The sequence below is a fragment of the Manis pentadactyla genome, chromosome 4, assembly GCF_030020395.1.
Source record: "Manis pentadactyla isolate mManPen7 chromosome 4, mManPen7.hap1, whole genome shotgun sequence".
NCBI classification, from domain to species: domain Eukaryota; kingdom Metazoa; phylum Chordata; class Mammalia; order Pholidota; family Manidae; genus Manis; species Manis pentadactyla.
The window spans coordinates 21222025-21245476 of record NC_080022.1 but is presented as its reverse complement, the minus strand read 5'-3'; the positions used below and the strand labels follow the sequence as shown (position 1 = coordinate 21245476).

The window sequence follows — 23452 nt, the reverse complement described above, 5'->3', positions numbered from 1 at the left end:
CTGGACCACAGTTGGAGAACTCAGGTATACATGATAAAAGTCTGGCTCAAGAGCTGAAAAGTCTAATGTTTGGTTTCTATCTCCCCACTAACTGCCATCTTGATTGAGTCACAATTTCTTCACATTCTAACCACCTTAACTATAAAAGAGATATAATTAGTTCCCTACCTAACAGGGTGGTTTTGAAAATAAGTATACGAAAGCCCCTTAAGTTCCTCAGAAGTAGGTTCACACAGCACATTCTACCCAACGGGGTGATAACAACCTTCATCTTCTTTTTAATCAAGCTACTCTAACCTGTCATACTTAATGAATTCTGAGCCTGTTTTTCAAGGTTCTCGTCACCCCCACATGACGTGGTGGTATTAGCTACTTAATAACCACACTTTTATTCCTTCATTCTATCATTAACAATAATTTTAAGCAGTACTAAGTCTAATACCATTTTTCCTGAAAAACTACCTTTCTTCCTCTTTCCTGTTCTTGAAAATTCCTCTAAGAAGGTATGCATTTATGTACAGAAGAGATCTCAATAGGACTTCAGGTAAATATAAAAAACTTACTAAACCAATACAAATTTACTGGTTATCTTCCCTGCTTACTCTCTCCCACTATTTATTTTATTAAGAGTAACATTCTTACCTCTTCCCAAGCATGATATTATCACAGCAGTTTAATTTAAATACCTTTGGCAGTTCCCCAGGAAGATAGGCCACGCACTGAACCTCAGTTGCACTGCCATCTATGCAATTGTTTTTTTATCTATTGGGCTTACTTGAAGGAAGTTTAAAATAGGTTAAAAAAGCCTTTTTTCTCCATGCAGGTCTGACACCTTTGTTGTCCTTTGTGGCTGACCCTCAGTCCTGACTCCCACTACACTATGGGCTCCTTGATGACAGGGCAGCCCTTGTTGTCACATGTTCAGCCCCACAAATGTAACATTCCAGAGACAGTGTTTCTGGAAAGGAGATATTAATCCCTCCAAACTTGAACCTAATTTTACTGATATCTGATCCCAGCCTGTTTTCATTCCTAGACATCTGCCTCATTTTCAAGACTTTTCTCTATATCGAGGGCATCCAAGATATGAAGGACTCTCTCACAGACCAAATCAATTCTACACCAGTTAACCAATAAAACCATCATCCAAAACCAAACCAAGCCAAACCCAACAGAAACCTAGACTTACTTACCGATGATTGGGTTGCTATTTCTGTGGGCTGGCTTAGGGGGAGGGATAGGGGGCTGCTTGGCAGGGCCGGTGTGAGTGGGGCTCGGGACAGCAGTAGTGTTAGTGCTGGCAGGAGTGGCGGGCAGAGTCCTGGGTGCTGGAGACGGGGGGACAGAGGAATGAAGAGTTCTTGCTGGGCTCATGGCAGCGGTCGTGGTGGAGGAGATGGACCTTGCAGTGCTGGTAGAGGAGGTGGCATCCTTTGCTTGCCCTTCGTTTGCTTCATGAGAAGAGGATGAAAGTCTTTTAGGGGGAAGTAAAGGCTGTTTGGGTGTGTTCTCAGGAACAGAGTCTGCTGCAGAATTAGGCTGGCTTTCAGTTGAGCCTGTGTAGTAACAGATGTGATTTAGAAGGGAAGAGAGAAACAGACTGAAAGAGCTAACATGTTTACTGACTTATAGCCAACTTCATCCATTATTTAACTTAAAGATTAGTTTACAGGAAAAGTTTCCCAACCTCAACATATTTAAGGTATACAACACTTTCTCAGTCAGAAGGAGAGCCTTGTTTTGGTAGTGATTCTCCACACAAGAGCCAGGCAACTAGAGGGAGGCACACAACCCCTGGGGGAAGAGGAGGAACATGCAGTTTGAAAAAGTACTACATGTATCTGGTATTTAACATTCTCTTCCGTCCTTGAGAATTAAAAATTTAAGTTTTTTTTTAGTGTAAAAATGAGAGGAAGAAATTCCACTTGAAAAGCTGCTACTAGCTGAGGAACTGCTGGGGAACAGAATTCCCTCTGGATTTTATTTCCACCCTGGCTCTTGTAAACCCCTCAGATAAACAAGAATGATCCATGGCTCTTAAGCTAAAAAATCCAGTTTCTTACCTAGTTGTTTCTTTGGGTCCTCTTCCGGAACAGGTTTCCTAACACTTGCTCTTCTTCTTGGCTCTTCCTCAACTTGGACTGGACTGGGAGCTCTGGTAATCCCTATGGGGGTGGTATGGCCATTCTTCAGCACGGCATGGCTCAACTTCCCTGGATCCTCACCACCTGCAAGGTCAAGAAGGAAAGAGCAAAATGATGTACTGGTATAGTCAGAAAGGGAGAACAGCTGGTGGTCTGAAAAGAACCTCAAGGTTCAAACACTACTTCTGGCCTAAACTGGAGACACGTAAGCTAGGCCCTGAGGCCCATCTCTGAGCTTCTCTTTACAGAATAAAGCTTAGGTCAGTTTTCTCTTGGCAGAGTGGCATTTTGTCTAATGGCTGCAACTTATTTATCAATTGGGCCTTTGAGTTTGCAGGCTAAAAACACTTGATCAAGAGCCAATAGGAAGCATAAGGCAAAAGAGACTGAATGAAGGTGAAAAACAAGAAAGAAGTAATATATGAGGTTTGTGGTGAGTAAGCAAGAAAAGAGGAGAGGCAGGAGAGGGCATGAGCTAAAGAGCTGCTATTATCAAAAAAAGCAAGGGTCAAAGGTACATGAGCAGAGGTGTTATAATTGCAATTCACTAAAGAGCTAGAAGACTTTGTGTTCGACTGTTAAAAAACAAAGAGACTATTAAAAAAACAAGTTATACATGCTCCTAACTAGCCATGTAGAAATGTAGAAAAATAGAAAAAAAACAAACCCCTCTAATTCCCCTCCCAACATCCAGAGGTAACTAAGTTTAATAATATCTTAGTATTTTTCCTTTAAAGCTTGTTTTCTCTGCTTGGTTTTTTTTTTTTTTTGGTATCATTACTCTACAATTACATAAGGAACATTATGTTTACTAGACACCTCCCATCACCAAGTTCCCCCCAACATTCCCCATGGCAGTCATTGTCCTTCAGCGTAGTAAGATGTTGTAGAATCACTACTTGTCTTCTCTGTTGTACAGTCCTCCCCGTGTCACCCCCCACATTATACATACTAATCATAACACCCCCTTTCTTTTTTTCCTCCCCTTATCCCTCCCTTCCCACCCGTCCTCCTCAGTCCTTTTCCCTTTGGTAACTGTTAGTCCATTCTTGGGTTCTGTGAGTCTGCTGCTGTTTTGCTCCTTTAGTTTTTCCTTTGTTCTTATACTCCACAGTTGAGTGAAATCATTTGGTACTTGTCTTTCTCTGCCTGGCTTATTTCACTGAGCATAATACCCTCTAGCTCCATCCATGTTGTTGGAAATGGCAGGATTTGTTTTCTTCTTATGCCTGAATAATATTCCATTGAGTATATGTAGCACATCTTCTTTATCCATTCATCTGCCAATGGACACTTAGGTTGCTTCCATTTCTTGGCTATTGTGAATAGTGCTGTGATAAACATAGGGGTGCATTTGTCTTTTTCAAACTGGGCTGCTGCATTCTTAAGGTAAATTCCTAGGAGTGGAATTCCTGGGTCAAATGGTATTTCTATTTTTAGTTTTTTGAGGAACCTCCATACTGCTTTCCACAATGGTTGAACTAGTTTACATTCCCACCAGCAGTGTAGGAGGGTTCCCCTTTCTCCACAACCTCGCCAACATTTGTTGTTGTCTGTCTTTTGGATGGTGGCGATCCTTACTGGTGTGAGGTGATATCTCATTGTGGTTTTAATTTGCACTTCTCTGATGACTAGCGATGTGGAGCATCTTTTCATGTGCCTGTTGGTCATCTGAATTTCTTCTTTGGAGAACTGTCTGTTCAGCTCCTCTGACCATTTTTTAATTGAATTATTTGCTTTTTTTTTGTTGAGGTGCATGAGCTCTTTATATATTTTGGATGTCAACCCTTTATCGGATCTGTCATTTATGAATATATTCTCCCATACTGTAGGATACCTTTTTGTTCTGTTGGTGGTGCCCTTTGCTGTACAGAAGCTTTTTCAGTTTGATGTAGTCCCACTTGTTCATTTTTACTTTTGTTTCCCTTGCCCAGGGAGATATGTTCATGAAGTAGTTGCTCATGTTTATGTCCAAGAGATTTTTGCCTATGTTTTTTTCTAAGAGTTTTATGGTTTCATGACTTACATTCAGGTCTTTGATCCATTTTGAATTTACTTTTGTGTATGCGGTTAGACAATGATTCAGTTTCATTCTCTTACATGTAGCTGTCCAGTTTTGCCAACACCAGCTGTTGAAGAGGCTGTCATTTCCCCATTGTATGTCCATGGCTCCTTTATCATATATTAATTGACCATATATGTTTGGGTTAATATCTGGACTCTCTATTCTGTTCCACTGGTCTGTGGGTCTGTTCTTGTGCCAGTACCAAATTGTCTTGATTACTGTGGCTTTGTAGTAGAGCTAAAGTTGGGAAGCGAGATCCCTCCTGCTTTATTCTTCCTTCTCAGAATTGCTTTGGCTATTCAGGGTTTGTGGTTCCATATGTGGTTCTTTTGTGGTTCCATATGAATTTTAAAACTATTTGTTCCAGTTCATTGAAGAATGCTGTTGGTATTTTGATAGGCATTGAATTGAATCTGTAGATTGCTTTAGGCAGGATGGCCGTTTTGACAATATTAATTCTTCCTAGCCAAGAGCATGGGATGAGTTTCCATTTGTTAGTGTCCTCTTTGATTTCTCTTAAGAGTGTCTTGTAGTTTTCAGGGTATAGGTCTTTCACTTCCTTGGTTAGGTTTATTCCTAGGTATTTTATTCTTTTTGGTGTAATTGTGAATGGAATTGTTTTCCTGATTTCTCTTTCTGCTAGTTCACCGTTAGTGTATAGGAAAGCCACAGATTTCTGTGTATTAATTTTGTATCCTGCAACTTTGCTGAATTCAGATATTGGTTCTAGTAGTTTTGGAGTGGAGTCTAGGGTTTTTTTTTATGTACAATATCATGTCATCTGCAAATAGTGACAGTTTGACTTCTTCTTTATCAATCTGCATGCCTTGTATTTCTTTGTTTTGTCTGATTGTCGTGTTTAGTTTTTATATAGCTAAAATAATAAATCTTCAAGCTACATAACTTAATTAAATTTGTGAATAATAAATACATTCACATGGTTAAAAATCTAAAAAGTATAATACTCCATAGGTTTGGTTCCTTTCTCCCATCACCTAAAGGATATACTTTTAAAACTTGGCTTTCACACAAAGTAACTCTAATGAAGAGAAATGAAATGCGACCAATGTACTATCGTCTTAACTCTTCTGATAAACTGCTTCATAGAAGTCACACATTGGAGAAAGTCTTGACATTATTAAACCAGCAATGAGGGTTGAAATACCAAAACATGATCTTCATGATAGACAAACAGAAGATGAGAGCAGCAAGAAGGGCATGGAGACAAATTTGGTTTAAATAGAAAAAAAAAAAAAGGACAGCACTGTAGCTGGCACAAAGCTGAGGACGTACAAAGAGACAGAATATCTGCCCCAAGGATCTTTCACCAACCCCTCAATTTCAGAGTTAAAGATCACAGCTAGATATGGTAGACTCTTGGAAGGAAGAGTGGACAGTTTTTTCCCCACCAGCAAGTAAATGGACTTTTATAGAGAACATTAGGAGGTACTTAATAGAGGAAATAAATCATTTCATATTTATATCCTTAAATTGAGATTCCTTTAAAAAAGTCATCTAGTCTCACGATTTAATGCTTTTCCCTCATTAGATATTTTGACTTTTACAAAAAATATCTGCCTGCCTTTCTTAAATCAATCAAATATGGATACTATGGCATTGAATCCTATAGAAATATCTTATTACTTAGTTTTCCATTGTTAAGTGTAAAACCATTAGAGAAAACATAAATGTAAATTTCAATGACATATTACAAGAACACTTGTGTGGTCATCATGAACATTAAGAAATGTTTCCAGACCCCTGAAGCCTCTCTCTCCCCACAGTAACATACCTCTCCTGTTCCCACAAACCGATCATTCTTCTAACTCTTGTGTTAATCTTTTTTTATTAACCACTTAAGCATGCATCTCCAAATGCTATAGTTTAATATTACCTGTTTTTCTTTACATTTATAGAAATGATATAATATATAGTCTTTCACGAATGACATATCAAGTACTCAATATTACTTAAAGAGATTTGTATTATAGCATGTAGGTACAGTTTGTTTTCATTGTAGAATATTTCATTATATAAATATGTCAAAATTATTTTTATATTTTACTACTAATGAACATTTGGGTTGTTCCCAATTTTGCTCTATTAGTTAATACTACTGTTACAGGCCTGTCAGTACACTTCTTTTGATACACATACATACACATTTTGGAGGGGTATATACCAAGTTCAGGACATACCTGCACATAGGTATGCACATCTCTGGCTTCCACAGATGATGCTAAACTATTTTTCAATGTAAGTATTTCACTTTAACAATTCCACTAACAGTGATATGTGAATTCCACTTATTTCATACCCTTACCAACTCTTGTTCTTGGTAGCCTGATTAATTTTAGGTTTTCTATTTTATAGGTAGGGTTATTTTATTTTGGTTTTAATTTGTATTCCTTAACTACTAATGAAGTGAAAAATAAAAACCTCATTTGTTTATTGGGCATTTGCTTGTACTCTTTTTGTGAATTGTTTGTCTAAAACTTTTATAGATTTTTCTATTGAGTTATCTTTTCCTTTTCCTTTTTTTTTTTTTTTTTGTAGATAATTATTTTTTATTGAAGGGTAGTTGACACACAGTATTACATTAGTTTCAGGTGTACAACACAGTGATTCAACATTTATATACATGATAATTCTAGGTACCAACTATCACCATACCAAGTTGTTACAATATTTTGACTATATTCCTTATGCTATACATTACATCCCGGTTACTTATTTATTTTACAATTGGAAGTGTGTACTTTTTTTTTTTTTTTTTGTGAGGGCATCTCTCATATTTATTGATCAAATGGTTGTTAACAACAGTAAAATTCTGTATAGGGGAGTCAATGCTCAATGCATAATCATTAATCCACCCCAAGCCTAATTTTCATCAGTCTCCAATCTTCTGAAGCATAACGAACAAGTTCTTACATGGAGAACAAATTCTTACATAGTGAATAAGTTACATGGTGAACAGTACAAGGGCAGTCATCACAGAAACTTTTGGTTTTGCTCATGCATTATGAACTATAAACAGTCAGTTCAAATATGAATACTCATTTGATTTTTATACTTGATTTATATGTGGATACCACATTTCTCTCTTTATTATTATTATTTTTAATAAAATGCTGAAGTGGTAGGTAGATACAAGATAAAGGTAGAAAACATAGTTTAGTGTTGTAAGAGAGCAAATGTAGATGATCAGGTGTGTGCCTGTAGACTATGTGTTAATCCAAGCTAGACAAGGGCAATAAAACATCCACGTATGCAGAAGATATCTTTTCCTTTTCTTATGGAAGTTAAAAAAAAAAAAATCTACTGCATGAATGTTTTTTAAAAAGTCCCTTTCCTTCCCAACAATAGCAATAACAAAAGAAAAAGAGAAAGTTCAAATACCTAATCAGAACCAAAGACTAAATGTACAGCGGGAAGTGTATGCTATTTATTTTCAAACTCACCTGGCTCAGAGTCTTCCAACAGAACCCCTCTTTTAACAAGCTCTTCTCGTGGTTTCCGCATAGATATTTTTCGCTCTAAAACTAACATTAAATTGGAAAACAGCACTCAGAAATGTGGCAGTTAAAGGTTGACTATAAGCATTCTAACACCACAGATAAAAAAATAAAGTGGTTCAATTTTCTATTCTCTAGGAAAAAAAGAAAGGGAAAACTAACTTCAAATTAAAACTTTCATATACTGTGCTATGAGGAAAATAGCATTTCCAAAAGGAACTATCCTTAATTTTAGCATTGACATTTTAATAATAAGGTGTTCATGAAAGAACTTTTTCTGGGACGAAGCAGCCAGAGCAGGAAAAAAGAAGCGTCTTAGATTTGCTACAGTTCAGGACTCCATTCACCACTTGATAAATTTTAATCCAATCAAAATACCAATCTGGGAATGAGGCTATAGAATATAAGGCTTAGTGAGTGACTACTTGGTTTTTTAATTCCAAAGGATTCAATTGCCTCATCAAAGAGGAGGTTATAGAAGCTTGGGAAGAGGATGAAAAAGTCAGGTACTTCTAAAATAGGGAAGTCTTTAACTTAGAACATATATTAAAATCTTAATTTCTTACCTTCTGATGTCTCTTTGAATTTATCACTACTTTTTTTTTTCCGCCATTTCCAGGGCTTGAAGATCTTGCCAAAGCCTGAGAACTTGCTCTTCCTTTTGGTTGGAGGTGTCACATCTCCAGCTTCCACACCATCCATGACCATGCCTGGGTCTGCAGTGGCCTGGCCAGCTTCTTCTGTTGCATGGAGAGAGGGACAGAAGGACAAGAACAGCCAATTTATGATTTCAGCATAATCTCTGAAATCTCCCTTTCCCTCTCTTCCTGTGGTAGTTGGAAAGGATCAGAGCAATGACAAACAATCATGCAGACAGTCAGACTACTTGACATCACGTGGACACCAAACATCAAAATCCATTAACAGATAAATAACTCAGAGGGAAAATGAATCAAACCAAGCTGGCATCAATTTAGGACAAAAATTCAATGAGATGATCATAACAGCTCAAATCTCTTAAAGATGCGCACACCCACACCCACGTGTGCCTGCCTTCCCACTGTGCCTAAGAACTTGCCCCACAGCTGCCTACTACTGTTGCCATTCTCAACCTTTGGCATGGAGGGAGGCACTTCCCAGCTAACACTACTATCTCCTGTGTCACTGAAGTAGGGAATTCCACCATTAGTGAGTGAGTCATTATTCAGTTAAACATTGCCCTCTCCCTGCCCTCCTCTTTCAGGATATAAATAGTTCAGAAAGGGGGTAACACATTAAGTGTTAACACCTTACTTGTGTCTGGTTTTCAGATTATTTTCTCCCTTCACAGACCCTATGTAGTCTTGGAGCACTGGAAGGGGGCAGGGCATTAGGAAGTGAGAGCTTTGAAAAGGAAGGAAATTTTTTTGGAAAGTAGAGGTGAGGTTTCAGTTTGTCTATCACAATACGGCTTTAGGGACAATCCTGATTTTAAGGATTTGACAAGAAACATAACTGACACGATAAATGTGAAGACTGAAGTGGAAGCCAGGAGTCCCTCATAATGACCACACATGCAGGGTTTAGTTAGCTTTAATGGCAGAGAAAGGAGCAGGCAAGACTGGGCCAAGAATAAAAAAAAAAAAAAAAAAAAAAGGGCAGGAAGGCAACAAAAAAAGCAGGAAGGCAACACAATACAGCTTGGCACTCCACCTATTGTCCCAGGGTTCTCTGGAGAAGTCTAGAGGAGAAGAAAAAAACAGCCATGTGGAAAAACAGTCCTGGACCTTTACTTTATAGAAACACATCAAGGACCACATACTATATTATCACTTGTAATAAGTTAACATGTTTATGGTAAACAATTTCACATCTGAAGCAAATAATGCTTTTTTGGTGGGGAGGGATGAAGGGGCATAATATATGCACTAAAAAAACCTCTTTTCATAGTTAAGGTATTTCTTCATAAGTGAAAATACACTATCAGTAAGCATTACATTTTTTTAAAGAAACACTTGCCAAATTCAATAATTTTTCTGTTGATAGACATGAGTCTCAGAACAGAAATATTATTGAAATCTGTTGATGAAGATTAGATTTACACAATTGTGGTGATCAGGGTGAGTGCAGTAACGACAGCTGATGCATTATTTTGCTGTGCCCTGGTAGCTCAGGTAAAATAGGGTCCTGGTTACTGAAGTGCATCTTGGGCCTCTACTACTTTAACTCTTTACATGAAAGGCAACAGAACCTGTCTGTAACTGGGCCCTATTTTTAAAAGTTTAGCTGCCAGAGACATTAGAATTCCTGTCATAACAATTTGTTCTCAATGGTATCCTGAGATGGACCCCTAAGAGCAGCACTAGAGTGAACTACATGGTATTGCTTTTAAGAGTTAGTACTTTAATGGAGATAGCATTCTCCCAATTATGGAAAGTCAATGAGACCTTCAAGACATTTCACAATAACATAATATTTAACATATGTTAATGATAACACTTTCAGAAAATAAGCTAGGTAATGTGAAGTGTTTGTTTTCAAATAGAAGCCTCATTTGCACAGGCAAGAAAGGACTGTAACTTTAAATGTCTTGCTAACCTATCCACTGAGTGAACTTCACTTAGTTCCATAAAGGAAAATGATTGCTTGGTTAAAATTAATAGGGAAGGTTAACAAAACCACCCACCAGACTAACAATAAGAAAGAAAAGGTTATTAGTGCTATGTGATACTTCGACAGAGAAAAATAGCCAAAAAGCTTTAAGAGTGTTAGATGGTAATGTATTCACAGAAAAGTTCCTGTCTGTGAAACCCTTAAATGAAATATAGCCAATCTAGCCTGCTTTCACTATCTCCTTGGATATCCAACCATTTTCTAAAGTAGAACTTAGTTCACCCCTTTTAATTCTCCATTATATTGAACAATATAGTTATGTGTCTGCTTTCTCTTATATATTAAAAACAACATCATGATATTCTTTCAAACATATTTACACCTGCTACCATATGAACTCAAATTGTTTGATTTATAGTACAAAATACAGCGTGTGTGGAAAATGCTAAGTTTATGATGAAAATGAGTATGTCCACTGTCACATCTATTGCTAAGAATAGCCCTCCTCTTTACGTAGAGGTTATGTAATATAATCACTGAAACAAAAAGTAGAGAGAACAGCAGTTTTTTTATTTGATGCTTTATGCAAATTTGCTTCATTTTCATGTTCATAAAACTTTGGGAAGGGATATGCCTCTTGCCCCATGCAGTGGAGTTCAGCCACACCCAGCCCTACCCAGTTATTATACCAAATTCATTCATTTATATTCTTGTATTTTTATATTTCACCCCTTCCCATTCCCCCCCACTCTCCATGGGACAAAGAATATTATTTCAGTGACTCCCAAAGGTGTTCAAATACTTGGAATCAACCAGTTGTCTTTTCAAAATACAGACTCCCCAGGAGGTAGGACCTAGGAATCAGTTGTTAAAAATCTTCACAGGTGATTCTTATGATCACTCAGGTCTATTAAACCCAATCTCAGATTATTATCTGGAACGTCCATGCATGTTAAAAGACAGAGAGGCAGACATTCTCTGCCTGTAAACAAATTCCTTGTTGAAGAAAAATAAACTAGAAAACCATGACATTATGCCAGTGTTTCCTGTTTAAGTAAAGTATTCCTAGAGAAGAATTTTAAACAAAAAGTTTGCAGTTATTTTTTCCCCAGATTTATGATATATTATATCCCATGTACATTTGGAAAGGAAGTGTAATCGTGCAGTTACCAAGTGTTGTTTTCTATATATGTCAATTAGGTCAACTTGGTTAATCATGTGTACAAGTCATTAAAATCCTTTCTGATTTGTCAGCTTGTTCTATCAGTTACTGACAAAGGTTATGTTAATAACTCTACCTCTGAAAGTGGATTTGTCTCTCTTTTTAGTTTTATTAATTTTTGCTTTATATACTTTAAAGCTATGTTATTAGGTATAAACAACTTTAGAGTTATTATAATATCTTCCTATTGAATTGGCCCTTTTATCATTATGAAATTCTTTGTATTGCTCTAATAACACTTTTGTCTTGATTTTATTTTTCTATCTAGTTTGAAAATTGCTGTCTGTTAGAGTGTTTAGTCCATTTATATTTAACTTTTTTACTGACACAGTTGAGTTTAGGTCTACCCTTTTGCTCTTTATTTTCAATTTGCCTCATTTGCTCTGTATCCTCAATTTATTAACATCTATATGAAGTTAGTATTACTACTTATTGAAAAACGCAAGAATCTTACATTTCAACCCTATTTACTCTGCTATTGTCATATTTAACTTCTACGTATATGCAACAATAAACCCCAGAAAACATTGTTTTAACAAACAATATTTAAAAATATTTCCAACATATTTGCTTTCTCAGGTACTTTTCACTTCTTTCTGCAATTTTGTGCTTCCAATTAGGATAATTTTATTCCATCATTTTTGAATGATATTTTCACTGGGTATAGTATTTTCAGTTGCGAGTTGAACTGTTTTATTTTAGCACTTTATAAATGTCATTTCATTGGCTTTTTTTCCTCCTGTTGGTCTGCTTTTCTTTGTCTGTTTCATTCTTTGGGTGCTTCCTAGTTGCCTATGGAATAAGTGATCCAGCTGGGACTCAAATCGAAGTGTCTCTGACTTCAAAGTCTGTAATCCTTTCAATCATGCTGCCTTCAGAATAAAGATTAAGCTGAAATCTTACAAGTCTTTCCCACATCGAATTTTATTTGCTGACAAAGGTTTTAGAATATAATGTTAAAGCTGGCACATTATATTATTTAATTTTTATAACAACCTGGATGATTGGTATTAATCTATTTTATATAATTTAATAGTTTGGTATTCATCTCAAATACTGTTCATTATCAAAACTTATAAAGGGCATAAGTTCTAGTTAGGTTTCTTCTTAAAGCCTCCTTATAAATTAATTTACCGCCTAGTTATAATTACTTCAAATTGCAATAGGTACTTTTACCAATCCTTTGTTCCCTTCTCTTAAAGTCATTACTATGTACTTAAATTGGATGTAGCAATCAACTTTTATGATTTCAATCATTACTGTACATTATTTTTACATCAAATTATTGGTTTTTCTTTTTATTCATAAATCATATCCTGTATTTGGAGTCTTTCTTCACTGATGGCTATGCACCATATTTTTTTAGATCTTGTTTCAAGCTGGGACAGATTCTTCATGCTGTTGATAAGACAAGTGGGAGAGAGGGAGAGAGAGAGAGAGAGAGCAGACTCTGAAGCCATACTCTTAGGTACCTCTGGTGGAGAACTAGTCTGGGAAACTCAACTTTTAGCCATTATTCAAGAGCAACATCTATAACTGATTAAAATAAAGTGTTGATAAAGTTCTTCCCATGCACTCTGTGTTTAGGTGCCTGCTGAAAGACAAAATCTGAATCAAGGGCATGTCCTCATGGATGAAAGATATCAGAAAAAGAAGAAAGGGAAGTAGATTAATCATTCCTAATGAAAAGGAAAAGAGGTAAATGAAAAGTTAAAGAGGTAAATCACCTCTTTTTCTCCCAAATCCACTATGTTGACACCAGAGGGGAATCACAAAAACTTGACTCCATCAAATGTCCTATATATAAAGGGTGGGATCTTCAAGTAATTAGATGATGTGGGAAAGGCAACCAGTTAAGCCTTTTCCACTTAAGTCAAAGAGTATTTTCACAAAGGGAAGGTAGCCAACTGAAAGTATACTAATGGCATAACTCATTGGAAAACTCTATTCAGCAGTCTGCCTAAATCCAACTTTGAAGAGTCTATGAAACAGGTATTGGTCTCCTATTTCCAAACCCATCTGGGCATATATCCCTTTGTTATTTATTATTTATAACTGGAATGCCTAAATATAGGTATTATTTATAACTAGAATAGTGTGGCCAGGGCTATGTACATATTTTTTCATATTGTAATTCCAACTCTATAAATTATATAAAACCAGTTCCTCTAATAAAAGCCTAAGTTTTCACAACACTTACACAATAGTCTCAAAAACTCAGCTTTAGAAGATAGAAGCTGCCAAAGATGTTATTTAGGGTGGTAAAAAATTGGGAGTGTCTTAAATGTACAATAGATACGTGAATAAACAGAAAATTTTATATAAAACAATATGATCATTAAAACTAAGTTTCTAAAGAAATCAATAATCCTAGGTTAAAAATAGAATATGAATCTTTCTGTAAGTTATATATATCACATTATCTAAACTATGCTAAAATATGTGAAAAAGAAAGGAAGGAACTAAACATACATGTAAATATGTTTGGTTGGAAGATTTTGGGAGATTTGTGTTTCTTCTTTCCAGCTTCCTACATATATATTTTTTTGTTTATTTTACAATGAACATATGTGGCTTTCATAATTGGTAAAAAACTAAATTTACTTTTTACAATGGAAGTGGCAGCTTTCAAATGACAGTTAATAAATGAAGTCCAGCATACACATAAATACACAAAAGGAAACTCTTCCTAAACATTATGTTCCTATTTACAAAAAGCATTATTTCCCACATGAAAATCATAGTCTGAAATATTAAGCCTATTAAAGCACTCAGGAATATATTTTTTTGGTATCTGGAATAGTGACACATGTTAAAGTGAGCAGATTTGGATTACCCAAACAACAGCGTCACTCCTACATTCTTTTAAGTACACCACTCTTTTTTTTAAATTTAAGTATCATTGATATACAATCTTATATTGGTTTCAAATGTACAGTTACCCATGTTATTAAATCCTCACCCCCTCTAGTGCGATTACTATCTATCAACATTAAAGATACGACTCTTGTTTGCCATGAGTTCAATCTTGTCTTAAAGGAGCTATAGGCCAAATTTAATGGTGATGTAAATTCACCAGGAGTAAACTTTTTACCTGTAGAATGAAAGGTTTTAAACTATACAGAAATCATTGATAGCAGTGGCTGACTAGATGTAATGGAAGCCACTAATCTCTGTAGCATTCTTGGGCCCATTAAAGCTGGTAAACTAGTTCAAATTTCTTACTATGAACTTTTGTCTGACAGGAAGAAAATTCAATTATATTGCTTAGAAAACTGCAATTGAAAGAAAAAGAACTGATAGATCAATAAATTATATAATAATAGTATATTCAAGTATCTAGAAATCATCCCTCTTTATTTTTAATGATACAATTACACCTCAGATTTGTTCTATACTTACAAACAAAAGGCTGAAGAGGTGAATTTGAAGCTGTTCATGAGCGAATTTGCATATCACCCATTCGTTCTCAACAATTCTGATTTTATGACTATCTCCCATCCATTCCAATTTGACAGAAAAAATACAGGCTTAGAGTCAGATTTGGCTATCCCACGGGTTCTATTTAAATTAGTTATGGAATTTTAAAATGGCCTTATGGCCCCATTCTGTTTTCCATGAAGACTAAAGCAAGGTGGGTTTTTTTTGTTTGCCAGAAAACAGGGCTATGGTTTTATGCTGGCTGGCTATGGTTTTATGATTGTATGTCCCAAAGAAACCACCTTTTCTCTGAGTTATGCAGCTGTGGGCCACTATGAAAGCATGTCACAGAGTTGGCGGTCTTGGTGTTTTTTGGAAAGGGTGGAGGTTGGGAGAGGATGATAACTAACCAAATTACTGTTTGGAATTTCTGGTTTGAGTAGTTCCCTGAAACTATGCCCTGGTATTTAAACTACTCCCTCACTCAAGTTATAACACCTTACATTTCATAGGCTTGTACCTTATATCATGTATTATGCAGAGTTCTAGTAGTTTCTTTAACCTCCAGATTTTCCCTGGTCAACAGTTGAAAATTCAGGTTTTTTAGATCCAATTTAGTTGTTCCAAATGAATTTCTGGTGTGGTTTTTAAATAAATATGTATTAAAAATAACTCATCACTTTTCATTTTCAGATAAAGTATTCATTAACTCTCCCTGTAGATACAAATTATACCTACATTACTTGCTGGAGATAAGGGATAAAACAGGATCAAACAACAAGCTCTAGGTCAGAAATAGTGTTCTGTTAGAAGCTGATTTACAACCCATTCGTAATCATCCAAGTTGGAAGGCAAGGCAAGGCACAGGCAACTGGAGTCAATAGGAAACTTAGTTTTCAATACTGCCTTCACTGCCTTCTCCCCTTTACTGGGTTTGGTAATAAGTCACAAGATTAATGGGTCTTAGTTCTACCTCTATTGTTTTATACCTTACTGAGTTAAAAAACTTTTCATTTTTAAAGTGTACAGAGTTCTCCCATTTTTCCTATACAACTTTTGTAACAATCAGTTTTTAATTTCATTTCTTAATTACATTAAATTTTATCCATCCAGCAAATCCTTACTGATTCTGCCTCCAAATGACAATGTATTTCTAAATAATCTTGCCCCAAACTACTCCATTACCATGTGTGTGAGAACCCGTAACTATACATTTCAGAGCAAAAGGAATCAAATGGTGATGGAAAAGGAATGAAGGAAGCTGCCCTCTGAGCACAGCCAGCAGCGAGTCAGTCTCATAATCTGAAGGAATGTAGTAAAGAGGAAATATAATGCTGTATCCTTTAAAGCAGTAAATTCCTATGTAAAAGAAAAGTGGGAAAAAAGAGTCTAGTGGATGAAAGGTATATGAGGGGGTCAAGAAAGGAAAAAAAGAGAAAAAAGAAAAAGCTAGAGATGGGGAATGGAAAGGCAGAGAGAAGGAAAGTTCCAGGCTAAATGGCTAGGTAGAAGTTATTAAAATTCTTTGGTCTTGTACCTAATTTAAGGACATGTACTAATTAGCTGGTTGTTTTAATATGACACACAGTAAAGGATTATAATGAACAGAGAAACAGCTTTTATGTTGACAAGAACTACAAAGTATTATTTGAAAGTTTTATCTGAGCAAATCTATAGGCTTCCCCTATGGACATATTTCACTTATGGGTAATTTAAAAAATATGAACCGTTGAGGATATTTACATATTTCCTTGAACGGATACCATAGCATTCACAAACTTGATTCATTCACCAGTTGTTAAAAAGACCTTAGGGTAAAAAACTCGAGTCGGATACAGATATAACACCTCATAAACCTGCAAGAGTCCTCATGCAAAGTTCATATATTTGAAAGCCAAGGGAATCAACTAACTTAGAAAAAGGAATGTCTTATCTTAGACAAATATATAATATTTTAGATTTTTTCATTTACTATTTTAAATTCTCCAAGTAAACTTAAGGGTACAGATATGAGTTATACCTATACGGGGTCTACTACAACATTCATAGTGCCTTGAAAATAATAAGAAATGTATTCGACATACTCAGTAATTTATTTCACATTACTTGGTTTCCCAAACTTAGTGCCATCAGTTTTAAAGCTCAAAACTACTATACTACAGCCCTCGAACTGTACATGACTGAAGTCTTCATTTACTTTATTCATTTATCTTTCCAAAGAGTGTGGTAAGACTTTCCAGATATCTACCCATTGAAATGATTTTTCAATATCATTAAGAAATGATTGTTTGGTAAAGCCTTTAAAGCAATGGTAGAGCCCTCAAAGTTGTCAATGTTGTCTTCATGTCCTGCTCCTGATTTATTCAAGTAGAATACATCCTGAATTATAAATAATATAACAGTCTGTCCACTGAAATAGGTTATAGTCACGTATCAATTACTTAATAGGAAATAAAACTGAAAATTAAATCCAGAGAGAACATAAAAATCTTAGGTACCTGAGTGATTTCTATTTCTTTTTCATAGGTCTTTTATTAGGGCTACTTATACGCAGAAAAATTGATGAATTTTCTTCTCACCTTTTTTTTTAGGAATATAAAAATTATCAAACCTCACTCAGATGAAATTTTTTTAAAGTATACAGATGTTTAGATGGGCATTCTTCATAAGTATCACCACCTATCAGCAAGTTATACTTGCTTATCAAAGACCTTTCATTTCTATTTCATAAACAAATGCCTACCATTATTTAGGTCCTTATTATACTTGTTAATAAAGAACTAATCTTTGGAGTAGAAACCACAGGAGAATTTAGTGGCCCAAAAGTGAATTATCAAATTCAGGAGAGTGGTTACCTCTTGGAGCATCATTAGGGAATGTGGGCATAGAGAGAGGAGGAGGAGAAGATATATATCTGTTTTTAATTTCATTTCTTGAGATGGGTAGCAGCCACAGAGGGCCCTTTATATTTTTCTCTGTACTTTTCTCTCTATATAAAATATTTCGTTAAAAAAAAAAGTGAATTAGTAAACTGATATGGACCCAGCCTGGGTGATCAAGGTAAAGTGATTCAAGTCCTGACTTCAGTCCTACAAATCTGTTGCTGGATGATTCATTTTGTGATTCACGTGCCTCAGTTTCAGTAAAAAATAAAAGATACTTTGTAGGGATTTCATTTGGCAAGTTCTCAGGGGAAAACATACTTTTAGAAACGAAATCACATTAAATCCTGAGACATTTGAGAGTGTTACCTGTGTTCTCACACTTTTATATTTTTCTTTAAAGTGACCGACACTTCATTTCTGAAAAAAAGTAGCCCAGGCCTGGACATGTTTTTTACTTCCTAAATCAAAGAGAAGGTATAAATCTTTTTTTTAATCGTATAGTGTCAAGAAGTGATTCACAGGCTTTGCCCCACTTTGCTTGTACTTAGCAATGCTTTAATGAACATCCATTTAAAACTATTTTTCCTACCTTTCCAAAACCCCATTAGGTTGGGAAAATGAGTCTGTGGCAATGGACTTCTATTTCACTTAGAAGCTCTGAGTTACACTTAAAACTATCAGCTTGGTCTCCAGCTACCTGAGACAATAATACTTCACACGTAAAGCACTAACTTCAGAAATGTTTATACTGAAGTGTTGCCTTATGAGAAATGGAAACACCAGCACAATGGAGACAGCCTGAGACTTATCTGGAAAATATGTAACTGAGTCTAAAAAATTAAGTCAATTCTTAAAAATGGTCCTGTTTTTAGAAGCCAACAGTTCTAGTTCTATGCCATATATACATGTATCAATTGCCTAAGTCCTGCAAAATACTAGCAAAACAACACTGAATTCTATATACGAGTTCTAGTAGCACTTACTTATCTTCTGCAAGGGCAAGAAATTACCAGATGGTTTCTTGGCAATATATATAAAAAAAAAAACTCTGAAGGGATCAAGTAAAACAAAACTATCAGTGGTAAGTAAATTAATATAACTGAATGAAAAACAACTTAGATATTTTCATTCATTCTTCACTAAGTTATATACATCTTAAAATTATTAACATCAAAATCCTCATATTCAAAGCCCTATAAAATATTTACCTTCACCTGTAGATCTGCCTTGCCTCTGTCAAGATTTTGATTCTTTGCCTTGTATTACTCACCATTTGCATCTGGATTTACCGGTCTTGAGATGTCAGCTTGCCCCATGATTATATTGTCTGATGTGTCTCACGACAACAAACTGTCCCGGACCAAAGCAAACTTTTCTTAAAAGATAAATCCACGTAAGGAGGGGACATGAGCTCCTCTCTCAGTGTCACGGACAAACATCACAAAATGGCATGAGGTCAGTTAATCTGCTGGAGTTCCTGTTCGCTGTATCCTGGCCTGGGCACTTGTAGTTCGTACCAATATGTCTTCACGCTGGCTCTCTTCACACAGGAATGCCTGTCATTCCAGAGTGTACACTGTGAAGAGCTCAAGTGCAGGAAGGGGAGGGACTGCCAACCACATTCTAGCTGCTGGGCGGCACAGCCCTAAAAGGCCACACCTACTTTTCTTGACATTGAACTTGCTTACAACTCTTCAGACTCATAGCCACAGGAGAGTCTGCTCAAGAGTCTACCAAAGAACTTGTAAATTTAATCACACAAAGAACATCGGGGTTATGTGTAGCAGACTAATGGGAGCAGAAGTCCATTCAAAGGTATGTTTGAGATACAGGCTTACCTCAAAACTAGCAGACTGTTCTCATGTTTCACAGCTTGCTCTAAAATTGTTATTGCCTACCTATGAGTGGCATATCCAAAGCAGGATAAGATCAACATATTGGGAATTAATTATACTAGGAACAAGATTTTTGGATTGAATATACCTCTTCTAAAAATAAAAAAATATTTCTCAAAATTTTGCTTACTAAAATAGTAAACTTGAAAGAAACACTTGGAGGGTATTATACAGTATTTCTCTTTCTGCTAAAGTTCATTAACCACCATATGACCTTGGGGAATACAAAATTATAGGGAGTAGCCCCACATGCTGGATATAATACATGGAAAAGCACATGTAGCAACCGAAGATCCAGCTTGCCTAGTCATTTTTTTAAATTGAGAAATAACTAATTTATATATAGGCAAACACATAAACATGAAGAATAAAGCTCGATGAATTTTTACTTAGTTATATACCTGTGTAGGTTAACCCTAAATATTCTAAACATAAAAAAGCCACACACAATACAAATTTAACCACAGTGTTTAGCCACATACTTTGGATTACTTCACAAACAACTGAAGGCAAAATAGGGAACTCACAATTTCAAGCAATTTTACATTGGTTATTTCAATTAATCATCACCACAACTAAGCATGCATTGTGCAGAATATATTTATCGTACTATCAGATAAGAAAACTAAGGCTAATGAGATCAAATCCTGTGTCTTATGTCATCATTTAGTTTCTAAGTGCCAAAGCACTCAGTTCTTCAGCAAATGACATCTACCAAAAACACAGATTTTTTTTTAGTTGAAATCTAGTTCTCCCAATTGAGATAACAGAAATTTTCTCATATCTGAACTTTCCTTTTGACTTCCTTTGGCACCTTCTTCTTTTCCCCCAATGTTTTACCCCAATGGGTTTTCTGCTTTTTTTATATAGGAAAAAAACCCAGCCAAAGTAACAAATGAAAAAATGACAATGCTAAGGCATCAGTAAGAAAAAGAAATGTAGAATACTCAGGTGACACTAACTGTCAATATTGGTAATAGTCAGAAAAACATTATGATGTTGACCATTAGTATAGGAAAAAATAAAAGGAAAATACAATGAAAGAATGCTCCAATGTAAGATGTCCAGTATCTTTGAACCCTGGCACTTAAATTTATTAGCCTAGAAGTAGAACATGTGCCATGGCAATTTCTACTACTATAAAATGGGGCATCCAGTAGGTGCTCAACAGACTGTGCTATTAATCATCATCTCTATCATCTTCATAGGCACAGTACAGCATACTGCTTAAGAGGATGAGCTTTGTAGGCAACTGAAATTTTAATTCAGGTGTTAATACTAGGCAAGTTATTTCACCTTGGTTTTCTAATTTGTAAAATGGGCATAACAATATTTATCAGAACAGGGAGGTTATAAGGCTTAAATGACATGAACATAAATAAAGCCCTTTGCAATGTGCCTGGCAGATGGAAAGCTCTCAATAAATGCAAGCAATAATTATCACAGATGTTATAGTAAGAAGAAAAAAAAACAAGTCAAGAAAGGAAAGGCCAGGTAGGGAACACAGGCAATGGTACACAGCAAAAAAACTCAGTCATTACAAAGAGATTAGTCAGAAACGGAAGAGGATGACATTTCTGTATCATGAATCCAGAGAGCAACTTGGAAGAAGCAGGCCAAGGAGGAAGTCTGAACAGTCAGGGTTGGTGTACAGAAACACCAAGCAGATGGAACATCTCAGACAAAAGGAATAGCCTGAGTAAGTTTAAACCAGGCACCTTAAAAACACACACACAACACAGCCCAGAAACAGTACTGCAGAATCTAGTTTATACTGACAGGACCATATAAGAATAGAACAGATAGATTTGTGCATCCTGGTATAGTTTCTGTTTACCGCCTGCTAAGTTTAAACGTTCATCTTGGCTTGGCTCACTGCTGATTCTAGGGCATTGTGAAGGCAGCAATAAAACTTTAAGATAATGATGGGATTCTTAGTGATCATTTGGCTCAGACCAGGACTAAAACCCAACTCTCCTGTTTCCAACTCTAAGACTCCTGCTCTTGTATAAATGGTCAAGGAAATAAATATAATTTCCTAAAGATGTATTCCTCTCCCAAGGAAATCCATGCTGTACAACAACAAATCTCTCACAAATGCTAACTCTGTTGCCAATGTACCAATCCAATCCATGTTTCCTGGTTAGCATGCTTCTGTGTTTCATTCTAATAATCAATATTTACTTTGTGTCAACTGGTAAGCAGATACCCAGAGAGGGGGAAGTACTGGCCCATTGATGGCTTTAAGATTTAACAATTATAGCCTTGTGGGAAAAAAAAAAGGCTTGCAGTGCGGTTACTATCTGTCAACATAGAAAGATGTTACATAATCATTGCCTATATTCTCCAACCATGCAATACATTTTAGAAATACAAAGGGAAGTCTCACATTAAACTCTGTAAGAAGTAGACAACTATCTCTTCTTAATTGTCACATAATCAAAGATATTCTCTTTTTAGAGTACTTTCCCTCCATGGCTTACTGCCTCAAAGAATAGGGGGAAAGTAACAGATTAAAATTTGTGAACCTCTTCCTATTTGATTTATGGACACAGCAAGTAAGGCCTTATAAAAATAAAGTTTAATAGCTACAGTTTAGATGTAGGCAGCATTTGAAGCCCTCTAATCAGAGCCTCATTTTATAGAGAAAGGTTTCTAATCACTGCATGTAACCAATAAAAAGCTGAGCATTCAAGACCTTTAGAAACATGTACAATTCCAAAACTTTTTGTTGGCAAGCACATCATATCATATACTAACACGAGAACATGCTGTATATTTCCAATAAATAGTTGTAAGAGCAAACACAAGAGTATTAAATGCTTTCATTTAAATACACTTTTGCGCTTAAGTACCAATATAAATTGGATTACCTAGGAGAGTAAGCTCTCAGCTATTTTAATCACAACTCTCCCAGTTTAATTCAGCGTACTACTTTCTTACTGCCCGAGATGTCTCAAGGAGGTGTGCTCTACTGACAGGTTAGGAAGAAAGTTACTTTCCTCTGGGGAGGTTGACCGATAGAAATGAACAGGTCACACCATTAAATATTCAAGTAGAAGACTACTTTTCAACTTCTGGGTATATAACCAGGGGATGGAGTAGCTTCTTCTTCTTTACACCCCATGCTGTAACTAATATAGTCTAGCTGGCTTTGGCTAGTTAAGAGTAGGTAACATCCTACAACCGACCACCTGTGTCTCAAACTCCACGTGGGAACTAGAAAGCCTTGCTTGTCACTTGTAAACTCTTCATTTTCTCATCTATTTGTCTAAAATGTTCCCTTGGCCTGGAACTTCTTCCCCAGAACCATGTAGGGAACTCCTACTCATTCTTTAAGAACTAGCTTAAATGTTGCTTCCATTATTGGGAGCCTTTCCTTGGTCACTCAAGCAGAATTCCAGTAAAGATTTACTGCTCACTGATTATGTATCCAGTGATGTGCTGATGCTAAAAACAAGAGTTTTTGCCCTTCGGGGTCTTAAGTAAGTTCAAGTAAATAAGAGCTACAGTAGAGTGCGACACGTACTTAGGTTCTATGCAAACACAGACTGGTGTGTTGGAGGCGTGTCTAGCTTTGTCCTGAGAGAACAGAGAAATTATCTTGAAAGAAGTGACATCTGAAATCTGAGTCAGTCACAGAAGGGAAGACATGTGAGAAAAAGGTACAAGCATCAAGAGGTATAGCTGATCATGACTGACTGTGCTGGACAT

General features: G+C 36.0%; 1 protein-coding gene across 1 annotated transcript in view; it reads right to left on the bottom strand.

Annotated features, from left to right (window-relative positions):
* LOC118927129 (mediator of RNA polymerase II transcription subunit 18) overlaps positions 1 to 23452 on the bottom strand; it is a 183417-nt gene that overhangs the window by 25557 nt on the left and 134408 nt on the right. The window contains exons 4-7 of the mRNA XM_036914971.2: positions 8291 to 8464; positions 7671 to 7751; positions 2064 to 2228; positions 1194 to 1556 (exon numbers count right to left, since the gene is read on the bottom strand). Of these exons, the coding sequence (XP_036770866.2) occupies positions 1194 to 1556; positions 2064 to 2228; positions 7671 to 7751; positions 8291 to 8464 (783 nt within the window). The remainder of the gene's footprint in view (positions 1 to 1193; positions 1557 to 2063; positions 2229 to 7670; positions 7752 to 8290; positions 8465 to 23452) is intronic.